Consider the following 19,169-nt stretch of genomic DNA (forward strand, 5'->3'; position numbering starts at 1 on the left):
CAGTAGAATGAGTAGGAGAAAGGAACAGGTTCTAAAAAATGGATGAGACATTGCTTGGTAAGTTGACCTTTTAGAAATACCCCCTCCTCCACTTATCTTCTAAATCCTAAAGGCAGGATTATTTTTAATTCCAGCTAATGAGCATAGATATAAGTACTCATAAGTAAAAGTCACTCACATTTGAGCCAGCTACAGTTTTTCTATAACACAGAATAACACTTGAGTTGAAGTTGCAAGACAAACACCATTCTGCTCTGTTTTATTTCAAATTCTTAATTCTAAAATTTTTCAACTGTGACACAACTTTTTCCCCACAAGATAAGGACCTAATTCTTCAAGCAATATTATACAAGGACAGAAGAATAAATTTTTATTCAAAGGAAGATCCTCCCTATAGAAGAGTTTAAGTTCAAAACCACCAACAAATATGATGTTCTTTTGTGAGAGGAGAAATAAAATTTTCCCATAATATGAAAAAATATCTTGCTTTTTTAAACACTTTTAACCATAGAAAACAGCAGTGGACTGAAAGCTGGAATTTGACATAATAATAATCACTATGCCTATGAATGTTTTATCAAAAATTCTTTCAGAAAAGCTTTTCAAAAGTGTCTGCATATGTGGCTGAATAGGACTTTTTTCCAAGATTCTGAAGAGCACAGCTAAGGAAGACTGCTCTGAATACCTGTGTGTCACTAACTCCATAGGGATAAAGAAACCCAAGGGCATACAAAATCGTGTGTACTTCTGGCTGCTGTGTAAAGTTGCTCTTTCCTCACGCAAAACAAAATTTACAATTTGCAACAGCTATGGAGCAAAAGTTGCTGAATGGTGTTAATGATATGTTTATCTTTTCATTTTCTCATGGTTGCTTTTAGGATTAAATAGCACTGGACTTGGCTACCTTTATTTCTTACTCAATTGTTTTCTGTTCCTTTTACTGTGTATCACTTTCGGTCTTTGAACGGTACAGTCTTAACATAGAAGAAGCACAATGATTCAATTAAAATAACAGCATACGATGGACCCAGGTGGAGTATCTCTTGCTGCACTGGAAAAGATATTCCTCCAAATACTCCTGAGTATAGTCTCATATGATTTGCATCTTTCTGGCAGTGCGACATGTTACAGTATGTGGAATAGACTGAGAGAACCGTAGCTGAGTTCAGTATTAGGAGAGCTGAGATGCAACCTGCAAGCACTCTCAGGGGAATCTTTTTTCAACTTCCATTAGATTAAATTCAAAATCTTAAAATGGTTTAAAAAACTTAGGTTCTCCATATTTATACACCACATATCCTGTGGGATTAAAAATTCTAGACATCTGCTTTGGTGAGGTTGGATGTAAAATGAGAGTATGATGACAGGATTTGTATTCTTTCTTTATGTAGAAATGAAAGTAAATTGTTAAAATCCAAGGAAGGACAGTTCTCTTTCTTGGTATGGTTGAGAACTGGGGCTGGGTTTCATTTCACAATCTAATATAAAAGTTCATTAGCTCAGAGATCCTCAACTATCCCAAAGAGAGGCAGTTTATAGGGCCCTGCTTTGTTTCACCTGTGTTTTCAGAACCACAGAATAGAATTTCTTTTTCAATCTTTATTTCTACAGCAAAGATGTGGGAAAGGTTATTATCATGTTGCTAAGGGAAATGCATCATCCCATCATCGAAAGCCAATATTATTGACTGACAGTATTTGGAGAGGGTTATGACTTGTAAAACCTGTTATTCACATTACTACTGGAACAATACTGCTCTCTCTTGGAGTGAGTCAAGGAGAAATTACAGAAACTGCTACGTTGTAAATTACTCTTCTTTTTTCTCCTAAAGGGCATTGGCTATGAGATGTATTTGACTTTTTCCTAATCTGACTTCCATTTTACTTGAATTCCAAAGGAAAATGTTTCTTGTTTTGAAAACTGACTGAAAATGAAAGATTAAATAATGCTCCCTGCCCTAATTTTTCACTTCCATGTACCATTTCCTACTCGACTTTTAATATGAAAAATATTTTTATTGTTTTAATAGAGCAACTATTCCACTTCAAATAAGCAACTAACAATCCATTTTGAGCTATACAAGCACCATTTCCTTTAAAAATAAGGGCACTACAGTGTACTTGTCAGAGTGCCCCTGATGCAACCAGAGCAGCCTTTGCTTACCTCAGCATCAGAGTTCATTTTTTCAAGTTAGATTTTCTTACCTCTTACACTTTTATCTGAGCTAAGCAGCCTATTTCTTTTTATGTGACATATCTTAGTGGTTTTCCAGGCACAGGAGACACAATAACTACTGAATGCAACTTAGAATGTTGACCAGACTTCAGTGTGCTTTTAACGTGGTGTGCCAAGGAAAAAAGACACACGCCCTACTATCTTGGTACAACATTGCTCAGTTTCAGCCTCATGTGACTGAGAGACAGGGGTCTTGTAAATGTTAAATCCCCAAAGAGGAATGAGAATCAGTGAGCAGATGACCACTGTTATCCCATTTGTACCTCCACTGATGAAATAACTGAGCAAGCACAATCCTTAACCATTCTAGTAACAGGAATGAGCTGCTTATGAACAAGCTAGTTGATTATGACCTACAGGCTACAAGCCTTGTACAGGCATACAAAATATGGAAAAAATAAAAAAGCTGATTTTTCCAATTGGTAAGGTCTGAAGGCTGCTGGTATTTCCTGTGCTGTGGGAATGTGCAGGAGAGACGCAAACTATTAATTCCAGTTCCTCATTTTTAATTTAGCACCATCACAAGGTGATTGAAAACACAACCCAAGTAACTAATTCTATCCAAACAGAAGGTGGAAACTTAGGAGAGGAAAAATTATAAATTTTTAAAAGGGATATTCCTTGTGAGTGTAACTTAATCCATGTCATGACAATTGAGTCAATGGTGCTAAAGACACAAGTTCCCTCTTCTTTATCTAACCAAACAACTGGCAAGGTGACTTCTTTGCTTCCCAACACAGAATACCTGGGCGGCCTCAGAAGAACTCTTGCAAGAGTCTGGCTCTGCCTAAGGGCATTCTGTATCCCAGGGCTGGATACCATGAAGTCAGCTGAAAAAGTGACACATTGCCACTTGCTCCTCACAGCTTAAATCTAATGAAGTTGTGGACATTGTCCAAACATTTATTATTAAAATTAATTAAAATGCCAGGCCTGTGGCTTACACTGGATTTATGACAAACCTGTTCTTTGACAGATCTTTAATGTCTCCTGTATCCTTGGAGTAACTAATCACTGTTTCACTAAAACATGTAGTTGAAATACAAAATAAAGACAAATCTGTTGATGATACACACATATACAGGAATGCACATTTCAAAATGTACGTGAAATGAATAAAAGCACAGTCTTTTAAATAACAGTTTATGGCTCTAGTCTGCTGGTAAAATATTCCTCTCAAAACCAATAACATTTTATTCTAGGCATTTCTTGAAAACTGCATGCTATACACACAGGACATCTGCTGATACCACAGTAATTTAAGGAAAGGAAGAAGTAATATTAGCACTTCACAGTACCCCAGACAACATGATAAGCCAAAATTAACAGACAATATTTAGTATTAAATTAATTAACCATACCTTGAAAAATAATGGCTCTTCAGGGAGAGGGCTAACAGGGAGTGAGGTGGTGCTACTTGCTGGACTCATGTCTGTACTCTGAAAGAAAAGCACACAGGAGTTTGTATTTTCAATCAAGTTCTATGGACAGCTTTTAACATTTTGTAAGAGAAAACAAAACAAAAAAAACTTGAAAAAAACATTGAAAACAGAATTAGATTGACAAGGCAACTGCAATCTGTACTTTATTTACTTGTAATTAGTTCAAGTACTTCACTAATGGTTAAGTACTCTGCATTTTCTTTATTTTAAATTAATTCCCCATTCAAATATTGAAACACATGCACAAGTACACAAACAAGCCCTAATACATTAAAAGAAACAGGGAAGACCAAAGTTAATAATAAAAATAAGTCATTATTCTTCAGTGGACCTATCAAGTCTAAATGCTTTAAAGATCGATCTAAACCACTACTCTCTCCAGGTAATAGTACAGTAACCTGTTGGTTAGCATGGTCATTATTTTTACAATGTGATAGATATAAAATGAACTGTGGAAGCTCTTAACGATTGTCAATAGTACTAATAATAGAACAAAATCTGGATATAAAAAAATATATAAACAATACCCAATTGCTCTGGAGAAAACTAGAATATATGATACTTTTTGGGAAATACCTCAAGTGCTAAAATGGAAAGAAATCCATCACAACCACCAATAAAACAGAAAAGATACAATGAAGAATATAAAAAAAAAAAAATCAACAAATTTGCATGGCCTAGATGTGCATCTCCTTTTCACACTGTAGCATTACAATGAAGAATGAATTCAGTTTAACTAATCTGATACCTATTTTCACATCAATATGAATCTACTCTGAACCCTTTAAAAAACAAAATTCTGCAAGTGAAGAATACTGCTCCACCCATTAAGTGATAACAGATCACTAATCAGAAGATTTTTATGTTATGTAGAGACGCTGCGTTTTATTCAACCAACTGCTACAGGATGAAAAATGAGATAAAATTTTGGGTACAAAATCTCTATGTCAGATCTCAAATAGAGCGCACAGACTTCAAAGTTAACACCTACTGAGAAGATTTCTGAGTTTAATTAGATACACATCAGTTACATCACACCAGGAAGAAAAGACAACAGTTACTTGCTAAATAAAAGGGATGCAAATAAAGGAGAAAGAAGGGGACCATGGTAATTATTTCCTAAGAGAAAGAGAGAGACAGGTAATTAATAACACATGGAACACAGAGAAGCTGTTGAGAAATAAGGGAGATTACAGCATGTCAGAAAGCCAATATTTCTGTAGAACTGATCACTCTGGTTTTCAGAAACATTACAAATTTTTAACATGTACTCCTGCACTCAACCAAGAAAACTGGCCAATAATCTCTACAAAAGGAAGGGAAACATAGCTCTTTTAGATTAAGCTCAAAGTGCAGACAGACTGGATACCTCCTCTGTGGGAGTATTCTGCCTCAAAAGCCAACAGTTCAGCTGAAGATAATTTGTCCTTTAATTTACACAGAACAGAAAAAACCTAAGACGGGGAAAAAAAAAAAATCAAGTAGCTGCTTCCAAACCAAATCAAGTGCCCTAATGTGCAACTAGAAGTTGCAGTGACCATGTTGCTTGACAAAACATCTCAGGGCACATACCTCAGAAAAACATCTGCTCTTCTACAATGACTGGACACGAGCCAGCCCAGGTCTGAATGCCACACTGGTGTGGCACCGTGCCTGAACTAGTAAGGTTGTTGAGAGACAGGGTATATTCAAAGGAGCACCGTGCGCACACAGCTTCTGGACTGAAAACGGTTTGAGTTCAGCCAGATGGGAGCACTGGCAGAAGAGTCTGTGCCTGACTAGAGCTGTCCACATCTACATGATCTCAGTGGCCCCTCCAAGAACTGCAGTGGTTTTCACCTCTAAGGAAAGCACGGCAGTTTCCACGCCTCTGTAAATTAATTAAATCCAATGGCACTAACACAGTTTATTATAGCAGAGAATTGAGTGGGACAGTACCAAAGTGTTGTTTCTTGAGCTACTAAAAACTAATCGCTGCTTTGAGAGGTGCTATCAGCTTGTCCTCTTAAAGGGATATACTAAGAATTTCAAACAACATCACACCCTCACTCTAAATTTACTGTCCATGGAGTGTTTATCACAATCACACTTTGCAGTCTAAAGTTCCCTATACATGTTAAAAAATACCACTGTGAGGAATTCACCCAATGGGTACTTTTTATTTGATGTTGTCTAAATCAATTCTGTTCTCATAAAAGCCACCCCTCTTAGTCCATCTTAAAGTTGATAGGTTGTACTTATAAATTAACCAGAAGATGCAACACCATTACGCTATAATTACATCTTAAAAGTCATTATGAAAGTAAAATAAACATAATTTCTATCAAATCACAAATATTAGGCAAAATTAGCTAAATTAGGACATCTAATTTTGCAGTACTTTTCTGCTCAACTATCATTTTAATAAGTATTTTTGACCCACAAAATGCTTAGCTGGGTTTTGTAGACTGAGCCTTTTCCATGTAACACTGGAAACTTCTCAGTGTAATGGAGGGCAGAGAATTTTCAAAGCTTTAATCACCTAAACTATCTTTTCAAAATGTCTGAATACCAAGCAACTCAAGTATTTCTCAGAAAAATAACATCAAGCCCATGTCAAAAACAACCCTGTAAGCTTTTCTTTCAGTACTTTTAGGCCAATTTTAGTATGGAACAGGCTGTTACAATACAGAAAATTATCCAGACATTATTAGAATTTTGCCAGCAATTGTTCCGTGATTACAAAGGTCAATGTTCAAGTTTTATTCTAATTTCTGATCAGTCTAAGTATACATCATCCTTCCTGTGCAACTGAATGGGTAGTTTGGAGTCACTGCTAGGCCTTGTTAATCATTTATCCTCAGAGAGCAATGTTAAAAATGTGATTAAACAACAGGAAGTTTCTTTATAATTAGGCAAAGGAAGAAAACAAGTCTAAGAAAACAAACTTCTACATCCTGTTTGGAGATCAAGGATCAGGATCCCGTTTGAGGACAGATTACCACAATTTGAGCCAGATGAAAGAAAAAGCAGCTCTTTCTGGATCTGTTTTAAAGTAGTTACAGGTTTGGCTTTGTTTTCTTCCACTTGTGTATACCTGTCTCAGAGCAGAATGTTTCATAAACCTAAATACTGATGTATACTTTCTAACAGCACAGTAGAAGTAGAGAATATAGTCAGTGGTTTTCCAACAATACAGAAGATCAGGTACGTGCACATTGTTAAAAACATGCTCCTTTGAAAACAAGAGTCATCTTCCAGTCTGCAGCAACTGTTCTTTAAATGAAAGCAGCTTCACCTCACCTCATAAATTCGGATTTTTCTTGGTACAAACCCTTGCCTTTAATCTCATCTTTTCTAGGAAGTGGCCCATGTATCAACCCTTGTTAATTGTACCATAAAATAGAGACTGTCCACTGACAGAAGCCAATTTAATTTGCTACAACTGCTTTTCAACAAGGGTAAACACTGCAATGGTAGTTGGCAGACATTGACTTCTCTGGAGATCAGTATCACAATTTATTGATCTAAGAAGTTAATACTGACAGAGAAAACCTTCAGTGGATATTAGAGCTAGAGATCAAATAAATCTTTACAATAACTGAAGAAAAGACAATCTGTGTACTTTATAGCTTTTAGTAAGGAGTGTTGAACTGACTTTCAGAGTGATAGTTTTAGTTGTATCATAAGTTATGTCAAAAAGTATCATTTTATAATCTAGAAGTTGAGTAGAGCTAGGAAATTAATAAGCGCAGTCAGCAAACTCAGTAGTGACATTTTGATATACTGAAGGTAATCAAAGACCTGTAAATGGATTTATTAATGGGTCTGCATAGCATCTTTATGAAATATTATACTTAAATGTTATTATCCCATTTTATCCGTGGAAGCGAAAAAGGGAAAGTGATTTGCTCAAAGCTATGAAGGGAGGTTAGAAACAAAGACACAATCAGAAATCCTGTTATTCATCCAGACTGTGCAATGCTCTCCTATACACTTTTGGAGTGCTCTGATTTCTGTAATTTCTATACTATTTAGCATCACAAAGAGGCTTTGCTGATACAGTTTCATCATGCAAAAAAATTTCTTTAAAAAAATTGAGACCAGAAAAATGAATATTAGTTTAGATAAGAAAAACAGTAGATACACAATACAAACTTTAATCTCCTACCCCACCCACCATGTTGGAGAAACTGTCCCCAACAACTCCAATCTCTCTCACTAAGAATGCAAGTGCCTCCTCATAACGTGGCTAGGCCTATTTTCTAACGTCTCTGAATAGAATTCAGGTGGTTACTTTATAAACCTATTTCATGCATCTTTTATTAGAAGGTACAGTTAATTATTCTTACTAATTATTAATAAATGCAACTAAAAGCTGAGACATTTAATTATATTTTTTCCAGCATTCGCCTGGTCTTGCTGCTTGCTGCTCCCAAAGCTTAGAAGGCCACCTGAGTTATTGCAGCTCCCAGTGCAGGGGTGAAGCATAAATTACATCTGCTACTGTGTCTTGCTACTTCTTTTTATGCTAGTACGTGAGGTGAAGGCGGCCAAGTAAGTTTTTAGTCGTTTAATTATCTACTGATTAACAATGAGCAATCAGTATACAGGTGTACAGATTAGACCTGACTGCTCTCACTATCTAACCAAAGCTAATCACCTGAGCTGTGAAATGCCAGTGGGAAATTTCACCTCATATAAGATAAGACACTGATCTATCAGTTAACAGCGTTTGTATGTCTAGTGTTGTTTATTTTAGAAGACTCTGAGTTCTCAGGAAGTCTATCAAATCTAATACTTGGCACAATAATTTTTTTCAGCGAGGAGGGATCAGTAGGAAGCATATTTTGTTAACTTTCTACTTTGAAAAATAGCTGGAAAGATGCTCTTTTTGCCTTTTAATTAGGATGAATTAATTATAAAGCCCAAAACCAGCATGCAACATAAAGTGTGCTTAACCACTCCACGATTTGTTGCACGGTTACAGTGTTTGAAGTAGTTCAGACTCAGATTATATTTTCACATTGTTTATTTATATTCAATATAAACAATTTACTCAAATATTTAAATTGGCCAAGTTACCTATCTCTCCTCTCCTTATATTAAATGCAAAAACGTAAGAACACCAAAGTACCAGGTACAAATTACTATTACTATCGGCTTTTTAGTTTCGAAAAATGGTAATATGAAAATCCTTAACATAAAAATATTTTAGTAGCTGGAGCAAGGAAAACACCTTAATACACGTGGTTTTAAATGTGTAAATTTAAAGAAAGAGATTTAAGCGTTTCTGGTTTACAGTGGAGTATATACAGAGGGAAAAAAACAGTATTTTTATAAGCATAGAAATGTCACATTTCTCATAATAGACAATGACACATATATCACTACATAAATAATAGATTTATGTAATAGCAAATCTCTCTTTCTTTCTGCTCTTTATTTTCCCCTTGTTCATCCTTCCAGTTTGTCTTTATTCCTTGCTTTCCTCCACAAAACTCATAATAAACGGAGACGCAAGTTCCTTGGTCAGATAACTTCCTGGTACACAGAGATTAGATGATGGGTCCATTAATATGTAGGCAAAAACCATTTTTACCTTCCCAAACAGCAAATTCACCTCGAGTTAATCTCTAAAAACCCCCTTCACTTCCATCACAAGCAGAATCTAATTTCAAAAGTAATTTGGACAATGACTTTGGGGTTAACATCTTCTGGAGAAGAGTACTGCAGGATCATCAATTACTGTCACTGTGTGAGTTGGGACTGCTACAATGACACATTATATTAAATGCAACTCCAGACATATTTTTATCCTAATGAAAACCACTGTGTTGCTTTCATAGATGCAAATGCTTTGTTGACAACACAGTCGAGAACTGATTTCCTTGAGCAAAACTCTACTCCCTCTTCAGTTTCTATTGTTTCTTTCATACTTCATTGACTATACTATCCAGCCTTGACATTTTGTTATTGTATATTCTTCCTTAATAATATCATATAACTTCAGCTTTTTCTGCTCTTTCAGCAGGCAATTGAGAGAACAAAGTGCTCTCCTGGGATTTTAATCTGCACGCTGCCTATTTCAATTGCTTTTCTTTCCTTGCAGGAGATCTTTCAGTTTCAAATGTACACATTTTTTTGCTCAAACTGCATTCAGCTTTGTGGCAAATATGATGGTTGTCTCACACAGTAGGTTCAGTGGGTTTTTTGCTGGTTTTTTTTTAACTCTAGTCACAAAGACGTGTTCTTTCTCCAAAGCCTGCATCACAGCACTAAGAGTAACTACCTGATACTCCATACCACAGTCATAGCCTGAATCTGGAAGAAAATGTCTGCATCCACTCAAAGAAAAGTGCATCAGCAAAGAATTTGTGGGCTCTCTCCAACTCCTTCATCTTCCCTGCACGGATATCCACTGGTTTTCTGCACTTCCAAATGAAACACTTAGAATAAGTAACCAATTAATTAAACTGAGAAGCATAAAATCAGGTACCAGCATTGACTCCTCTTCTTCCCTTACACACACATGCATGTTCTGCAACATTACACAGCATAGTATATTGGGACCAATATAGAAGCTGTAGCTAAAAAAAGATCAGATATCAATCAATACAACCAATAAATGCACCTACAATTACATGAATGAGGACAAAAATATATACAGAATATACATTTATATATTACTGGGCATGTGGAAGTAATTATCTTGATGGGTTAGGAAAAAGAATGCTCCTGAAAACAGGTTGTTCTCAAAGTTCCTCTGAACTATCCACAGATGGCCATTGTTTCAGTCAGACATAGATGTAGGTGCCAATTTCAGCAAAACAGTTCCTATGCTCATATACAATGAACTGCTCTCCACGAAGCACTGAAAGATATCTGTGATCTCTTTACAATGTAATGTCTATTTCTAGTCTATAAGACACACGATTCCTTCGAGACAAAAATCTCATTCCACTAGCTATTAATGAATATTTTTCTTTAAGGTACACATTTTAACATACACTAAACTCATGTCAAAAAAACTACACAGGCTTTACTGTTCAGTGTATCTCTACCCAAAAGTTCATAGGGAAATAGGTGATATCTCCTCCAATATTGTGGTTGGTCTTCTGACTGTAGTTTCCCTGTCACAGAGTGTCTTCATATAAATGAGGGTAATCTTCCATAATACTAACAAAACTCATTTTTAATTCTGAACATGACAAAGACAACCTGATTTTCATAATAATTTGCTGCTCAGTTGTCCAGTTGTTTCCTACCTTTACTTTTGTTTGTAAGCATCATGCAGGCAACTTTGCCAGATTTTCACACTGGTGTTTTAATATGAGGCTATGTTTTATTTTTCTGTGATTCCTAAAAAGATTCAGATGCCTTCAATTGCTATGCATTTCACTGAGGTTTTAACAAGCTATTTTGCACTTTCTAAATGTTGTGATTGCAATTATTCTCACTTCTTCATCAGTTCTCAGAAGGGTTTCTACGATTTCAGTATGGAACCACTTCTGACAGTGTCTTTTAGCTTATTTAGATGCAGAGGCACCATTCTCAAAACTGCCTTGAATTACCCAATAACAGCTTAAAGGAAACATTTTAAACATCTGTATGTGTCTGCTGCTAGATCAAGGAAGACACGATTGGGGTTTTTTTCCCACTACAAGAAAAGAAGTGACATTTTACAATTTGAAATACATTTTCCATGGCTGTAGCACTGCTTTCATATAATGTTGATAGAAATAAAAGAGAAATACTTAGTAAGTAAATTCTGCCATATTATTTGTTCACGGTGCTTTTAACTGTAATACTCTTTAATGATTTTAGGGAGTTGAATCTATTTGTGTAACAGAAGACAATATTTCAGCTTCTGAAATTTAGAAATTTTGCTTGCCACAGACACAGTTTCCAGAAAGCTAAGCCTGCTTTTTGGTTTAGGAAGCAGGTTCCAAAGTGGAGTTGGTCAAAACAGAATGAAAATTCCTTGATTATCTAACTATGTGGTATGCTGACTTTCCATCCTCACACAGCAACTTCCATTCTCAAAGGAAAGAATAAGTGTAAGGCACAACAGGTAATTCAATTCCCACCCTACCAGAGGGTTCAATAGAAACTACCCCAACTGCAGTAAGCTCTCCACAATTTTTCTGGTTCTATTTGTTCTTCCTTGCTCTAGTCTAATACCTATTGCTCTTCCCAGCGCTAATCAAGGTATTCATAGAATCACAGAAACGTGGAATGGGTTGGGTTGGAAAGAACCTCAAAGATGACCTAGTTCCAACCCTCTCTACTGTGGGCAGGGACATAAACCAGGTTGCTCAGAGCCTTATCTGGCCTTGAACACTCCCAGGGATGGGGCATCCACAGCTTCTCTGGGCAACCTGTGCCAGTGTCTCACCACCCTCACAGTAGAGAATTTACTTCTAACATCTAACCTAAACCTACTCTCTTTCAGTTTGAAGCCATTCCCCCTTGTCCTGCCACTACATGGCTCCCTTCAGGTACTGGAAGGCCACAGTTAGGTCACCCCTACGCTTTCTGTTTTCCAGGCTGAACAATCCCAATTCTCTCAGCCCTTCCTCATAGGAGAGGTGCTCCATCCCTCTAATCTTCATGGCCCTTCTCTAGACTTGCTCCAAGATGTTGATGTTCCTTCTGCACTGTGGACCCCAGAGCTGGATGCAGCACTCCAGGTGGGATCTCACAAGATCAGATGAGAGGACCAGAATCGTCTCCCTCACCCTACTGGCCACGCTGCTTTTGATGCAGCCCAGGATACAATTGGCTTTCTGGGCTGCAAGCGCACACTGCTGGCTCATGTCCAGCCTCTCATCCACCAGCACCCCAAGACTGTCTTCAAGACTCTCTTTCTCACCTTGCACAACATCTCATTTGCACAGCATCTCCTGTGCACTTCCCATTCCCACACCCATCCCATCACCAACACTACTCCTTTTGTGCCCCATCTATCTGAACCTGCAAGTGTTCCCACCTTCTCTACCTCTCCCCCTTCCTTTGGTCGACACCCATCCCCTTCAGTCCATATACAGGCTATTATATATATAAAAATATATCTAATATATCTAAAGTATATATAGCGTACATGTAGTGTGTATACATATATTTAGATATAAAAACATACAAAGTTGACTGAAAAAAATGCTCTGATGTAGCAGCCATAAAATTGGGTTGCTACTTAAAATACATACACATTGAAGCTGGTCAAATAATGAATGTCTGAAAAATACCTAAAATTTTGCTACAGTAAACATCCATTTTGACACAACTTTGCAGCCCCAAGCTCTGTGCAGTCTGGGGAGGCCCAACTATACTGCTTAAGAAATTGATACGATTTGCAAAGGAATAGAAGAGTTAAAAATTGCCTGTACTAGTACTTAGGCATTGCATTATCGTTATTTTTAGAGCCCTCAGCTGAGCATTTTGTTTTAATTTTTGTGGTTTGCAATGGAATTATATACTAAACTTGCTGAGATATCTGAACAGCATTTGATAAAGCCATTAACAATAAAATATTCATTTTTCATTTATATTATGTCCAGGAATACAAATGAGTATAATTTCTTCCTACCCTTCACCATTAATAGGGAAACCAGGGAGAAAAATTGAATACACCTTTCACATTCATTTAGCTACAATAAAATATAAAGAGCTTTTCAAATGAAAAGCACTTTAAAAATAATCATACTGCCTGGGTTTTTTGGAGGCAATGTTATGCGCATCTCCACTACGGTATTTTTTAGTTTGCTAATTCCACAAAGCAAGGTTAAGGTACTGGCTCTGTCACTATGTGATAAATCAGTATGCCTTGAAATAGCTCTGACTGAACTATTACAATAATAAATCAGCAAGAGTCAAAGCAAATGAGGAGACATGTCAGCAAACTCATAGGTTCATGCTACAGGCTATGAGTTTATCTGTACTCACGTTACACCACAAAGCAGCTGGCACTCTGGCTTATCTGATGGCACTCTCTCTGCATGGCTTCAGTGAGTTTCTTTTATCTACTTCTTTTCCCCTTGAATCCACCACGATGATTTTAGCTCTCAGCAGCTGCCACTGCTTACAAGAATCTCTGTAGGCTCAGTTATGGTAAAAACAGAAGCTTTTCTTGGCATCACTGTTGCATCTTTCACTCCTCAGCACCACAGAGGTGATGGCAGGTGCTAACACCACTTGGCTGCTGCAAGGAGGCCCTGTGGTTGTCACTGCATCAGCTGCTTCCAGAGGCAAGCTCACGCAGAGCAAACTGCATGTGACTACCTCATCCTAGGCATGAGCTGTCATCTGAGTTAAAAGCAAAGGCTAGTTCCCCAAGTTCTTCCTAAAATCCCCAAAAGAAACTGATATCCCATAGGCATATAAAAGAATACCCTGAGAGATCACAGGATCTGCAGGCAGCAAAAATACCCTGGGTTTAAATGATGTCCATCAGCAGAGCTGGGCTCAAAAACCTGGCTCACAGTAGTCCTGGTGAACTCTAGCTCTTATCCTATTACTGCTCCCAACATTTCAGGAGTGATAAGCTCAATACAAAAATTTCATCTTTCTCCTTTTTCATGCCTCTTAAAGTTGCGACAATTTACTATTTGTCTGTATCAGATACTGCAAACAAAGTAGAATCTTGAAAAGGAAGCTGCTCTGAGAATAGAGGCAAATGTTTTTTTGGCAAAGTTTGCACTGAAGTACAGGAAGTGAACAGATAAAATTCAAGGAACTTTTAGTACACACGCTGCAGATGCAAAAATACACTTGTGGAACATTGCATTTCCAACAGAAGAAATCAATATTGAGGGAATGCTAAAATCAATATTGCCATGCCTATCTATTTTATTACAGCTTTTCAGTTAAAGGCACCAGACTTTTTTCCCCTAAATTCTGCATCAATCAGAGCACATGATGACGGCCTTTAAAAACCTCTCAGTATTTTTTTTAACATACAGTACTCTTATTGCAACACTGGGATTTTGTAAAGGGTCTGGAAGCTGCCCACATACGATCAGAAGAAAATTCTGCTGCCAGGTTTCAATCTTTTCTAGTCTAATGGCTCCGTTTCTTTCACTTGGTTATGACTGTTCTTCAGTAGTATAAAGCCTAATTGGTTTCTGTATTAGAAGGGCAATGGACAGGTGCCCAGAAGCAGTTTTAATCCTTGTCATAACCAGAGATGCAAGGGTTCAGTCCCAGGAGTTTTGTGAAATCTTATATTAAAAAAACCCACTACATTTATATCTTTTTTTAAATAAGGAAAATTTGCAACTTTTACTGAGGGCACTTTAAAACAAGATAATAACTGTGAACACAAATGACTTATACACTACTTGTTTGTTTTCTGCAAATCAGAGAGTGTCTTATCTAGAAAGCAGGAGGAAAAATAAAGCCATTTCGTAGCTTTTTGACAGATGCATGCAAAAATCCAATAGAAAATCCTCATCACATAAGTAAAGTTTTCCTGAAGGAAAACAACAATTTTCACAGGATTCTTGCTGAATGCTTTTAACAGGCTATTATAGGAAGGTATCTAAACTTAAGCAAAAATACTATGGTTAAAAAAGCTACTTGCAGGTATACATTTTTCAGATGATTTTTACAAAATCACACAAAACAGAAAACAATTCATATTATTATTGTCATCTGTTTACCACAGATTTCTTTAAAAAAAGAAGAACTTTGTTTTCAAAACGTCACTAGTAAATGTTTTTCAAACGTTACTCGTATCCAAGGTGTAAGGTATGGTTGACAAACTAAAAGGATGGGATGCCATCCAAAGGGATGTGGACAAGCTTGAGAAGTGGGCCCACAGGAAGCCCATGCAGTTCAGGAAGTGATAGAGAACAGGCCCAAGAAGAACAAGGGAGTTTAGAAAATGAGGGGCTGGACATGACCCAGCAATGTGCACTCCTAGCACAGAAAGCTGCACCAAAAGCAGAGTGGGCAGCAGGTCGAGGGAGGTGATTCTGCCCCTCTACTCTGCTCTGGTGAGACCCCACTTGGAGTGCTGCATCCAGCCCTGGGGTCCCCAGCATAAGAAGGATAGGGATCTAATGGAGCTGGTCCAGAGGAGGGGCAACAAGACAATCAGAGGGATGGAGCACCTCTCCTACGAGAAAAGGCTTAGAGAATTGGGTTTGATCAACCTGGAAAAGAGAAGGCTTCATTCAGTACTTACCGAGAGTCTGTAAGAATAGGGCAGACTCAACCAGAGCCAGTTGCAAAAGGACAAAGGGCAATGGTTTTAAAATAAAAGAGGATGGATTTAGCTTAGATATAAGAAAGAAGTTTCTTACAATGAGGGTGGTGAAACCATGAAACAGGCTGCACAAAGAGTTGGTGAATGCCCCCGTCCCAGGAAACATTCAAGGTCAAGCTGAACAGGGTTCTGGGCAACCTGGTCTAGTGGAAGATGTCCCTTCAACTCACTGCAGGTGGGTTCGACTAGATGACTTTTAAAGTTGTTTTTTTTTACCTTGAACACAGGGATATCACAGAATTCCAAATCTTCAAAAAGACAAGCAAGGGCCTTCAACAGATGTATGCAGCAGTGACTTATATTCAACAGTCACAAATTCATGTTCTCGATCTTCCTGTCTTGCAACCCATTTCAAGCAGATGAAGGGTACTGCCTGCACGGAGTAGCATGTATAAATGGGACCTGAAGTAATGAATCACAATTAATAAAGTTCAATTTATGAATCAACAGCAAAAAGCCAAGGAAAAATTAAGCAGGGGAAAAAAAATAAAGAATGCATGAACATCAAAATAGCATTGATAATTTATTTTCTATTTTGAGCAGTATAATCACTTCTGCAGTTTCATTTAAATTTATTTATAAATAAAGCTGATTAATGGTTTATATTATGAAATGAATTCAAATGTCAATTCTTATGATAATTTAAATACTTTTCAAGAGAAACATCATTTTTGTCTGCTGATTCTCATTTAAATCTGTGCCTCAGGTGCACAGATTTAACCTTTATCTCACAGTACTTTTATAAGCAAGGCTAAGTTAATCTATGAGGCAAAGTCAGCCAGTTCCTCCATGACTAAAGTATCTTCTCCCTTACAGACTGTGCAGGAAGGGAGCTACTACTGCACAGTCAGTCACGACATGAACATAGACAGTGAATGATCTGTTCTGATCTAACTTTCCACAAGAAAACTTCACACAATTGCCAGGGTGAAATATAACTAAACTCTATTTTAAAACTGGAAGAAACCCATTGCTCTGTAAATTCAAATTGTAGCTGTGCAGTAAGCATCTCTTCTAGATAAAACCAGACTTTTTTTTTCCCCTCACACTTTACATTTATAAAGCAAAATAGGGAAACCGGAGATTTGAAAAGGTCAAAGCCTTTTGTACATCATCATGCAATTCTCCAGCTAAGAGTACAGTACTCTTAACAACTCAGTTTAAGGTTTGCTGAGTGATTATTATCAGAATGATTTCTAAAAATAACATCAATTGCTAGATGCTGGGAGGAAAGAGAAAAGGGTGTGATTGCTGAGGAACAAGCCTGACAAAGAAAACCTATGTCTTTCGTGCCTATTTTGACACAAGCTTTTAAGCATTTGACTTACTGAATTTAAGCTGCCTGCACACAGATACACCACTCATTTGATATATTATGCTCAAAAGAATTGTTCTTTATTTTTATATGTTTTGTGAAATATGGAGTCTAGGTTTTCTTTATTCTAAGCAGACTAAAAAAATTAACAGCATGGCAAGCAAAAAATAGTAAGATATTGTGTTGCTATAGAAATCTGAGAAATTCTAAGACCAAAAGTCACATCTTCAGATTTCAATTGTATATCAAATACTAACAGTAATTTTCATAAAATACAATATTACTTTTCATGCATAAAAAAAGTCACAGAATGAATTTTAAAAAACTCACATGCAAATAAAATTGCCCTACAACTCAATCAAGAGTTAGAATAAATAGTCTACTTTTTGTTTATTCGTTATAAAGAATAGGTGGGAGTGGGCTTTTAATGTTGCATGGTTCTCTTGTGAAAACAAATCACTCCTCAGACGTGTTCTTGAAGGCCAGCAGACAAGAAGAGAGACATTTTGTTTCTGGTTGCCAGGGGATACAGAAGACCATTTTCACATAGTGAATCATCACCGCATTTGAAAAATGGTGTTAACGGAAATTTCTGTCACCGATGTGAGGATGAGTCTTTCTCACCTTCAGCGATCCTGCAGGGATCTACAGTCCTAATGTTGGATGAGATACTGTTTTTCTTTTCATTTTCAATAATTATCTATCCCCACGGCCTTTACAAAGAATATACCGCCATTAATACATAGCAAAACTCAGAAGCATGATTATGCAAGGACTGAAACATTTCTCTGGAACAAAAGAACGTTGTACAACTCCCTACTCAACTCTATAATAATGTATACAGGCAGAGTAATATTTGGTCTGACTAAAGCCTTGTATGGCATGATTTTCACCTAGTTAAACAACAACTTTACAAAGAACGGGACAGTGGTATCTGATAATTTACTCTACTTTAGTGGTTGCAGACAGCATTCTGGCATCTGGGTTTTGTGCGAATCCACTTGTAAGAAACATATGGGAGTTTTAATAAGAAGCAACATTCGTTGCAGTTCATTTCCACTGAGCAACAGAAACTTGAAAGAGGGAAGAGAAGGTAATTTCAAAATTCAAAAGGTAATTTCTCTGACATGAGAAGAACTATGTTAGACAGAAATAAAATTTTGCAGCTTACTAAAGGATTGTGTCAATAAAAGAATCCCTGAAAAAAGCCTCAGTGGTATACCATCAACAACAGCTTTGGTATCTGATCTCCATTAGTAATTATGTGCATTTTGTATATTTTCTTAAGAAAGATGAATAATACATTTCAGTATGCAAAAGTTAATAGGACAGACTTTATTATATCTTTATCAGTTCAGCTGATGCCTAAAGCGCTTGCTGTGATAAGATGTGCTCCTGAAATGAAGAATTCTCTCAAAGAACTGAGAACTAAGGTATTTTACTGGAACAATTTTGTAAGAGGTTAAAAAACCAGAAAGCTAAACATAGTGGCATTCTGATGGTGTCACCGATTCCAGAGAAGTGCACATAATTAATTTTAGAGGTAAAATTAGGATGAATTGATATCACGGCAATAAACAGGGGGTCTATTTCTTAACCCACTCAGATTTAGTTTCAACAAGAAAAAAATTGTCTGGAGGACATTATGAGATCTCCAAGTTAACCTTTTATCTGACAGATTAATGTATCAGATAAGATAACTGAATGAGGTATGAATGAAGAAGAAAAGGACACTGAAGTGGTTGTTGGCATCTGACTGTGAGGTGGTGACAAAGCCAGGGCATTCTGTGCTGAAGAAACCAACAGAGATTCAGAAGAAAAAGAGCCAAATGCCCACTGACACCAAAAACTAAAGACCTGAAAAAGAATGTCTTGACATTGTGTGGAACGGAGGGAATGTTTCTGAGTGAACGAGATGGAGGATGGCCTT

At 37.0% G+C, this 19,169-nt stretch overlaps 1 protein-coding gene across 3 annotated transcripts in view; it reads right to left on the bottom strand.

The window, feature by feature from the left end:
• Positions 1–19,169, bottom strand: part of CCSER1 (coiled-coil serine rich protein 1) — a 650,601-nt gene that overhangs the window by 337,041 nt on the left and 294,391 nt on the right. For all 3 annotated transcript variants that reach the window (XM_050338710.1, XM_050338711.1, XM_050338713.1), the window contains exon 7: positions 3,597–3,674. In XM_050338710.1, the coding sequence (XP_050194667.1) occupies positions 3,597–3,674 (78 nt within the window). The remainder of the gene's footprint in view (positions 1–3,596; positions 3,675–19,169) is intronic.

Source organism: Myiozetetes cayanensis, unplaced genomic scaffold, assembly GCF_022539395.1.
Source record: "Myiozetetes cayanensis isolate MyiCay16 unplaced genomic scaffold, myiCay2020 scf7, whole genome shotgun sequence".
NCBI classification, from domain to species: Eukaryota; Metazoa; Chordata; class Aves; order Passeriformes; family Tyrannidae; genus Myiozetetes; species Myiozetetes cayanensis.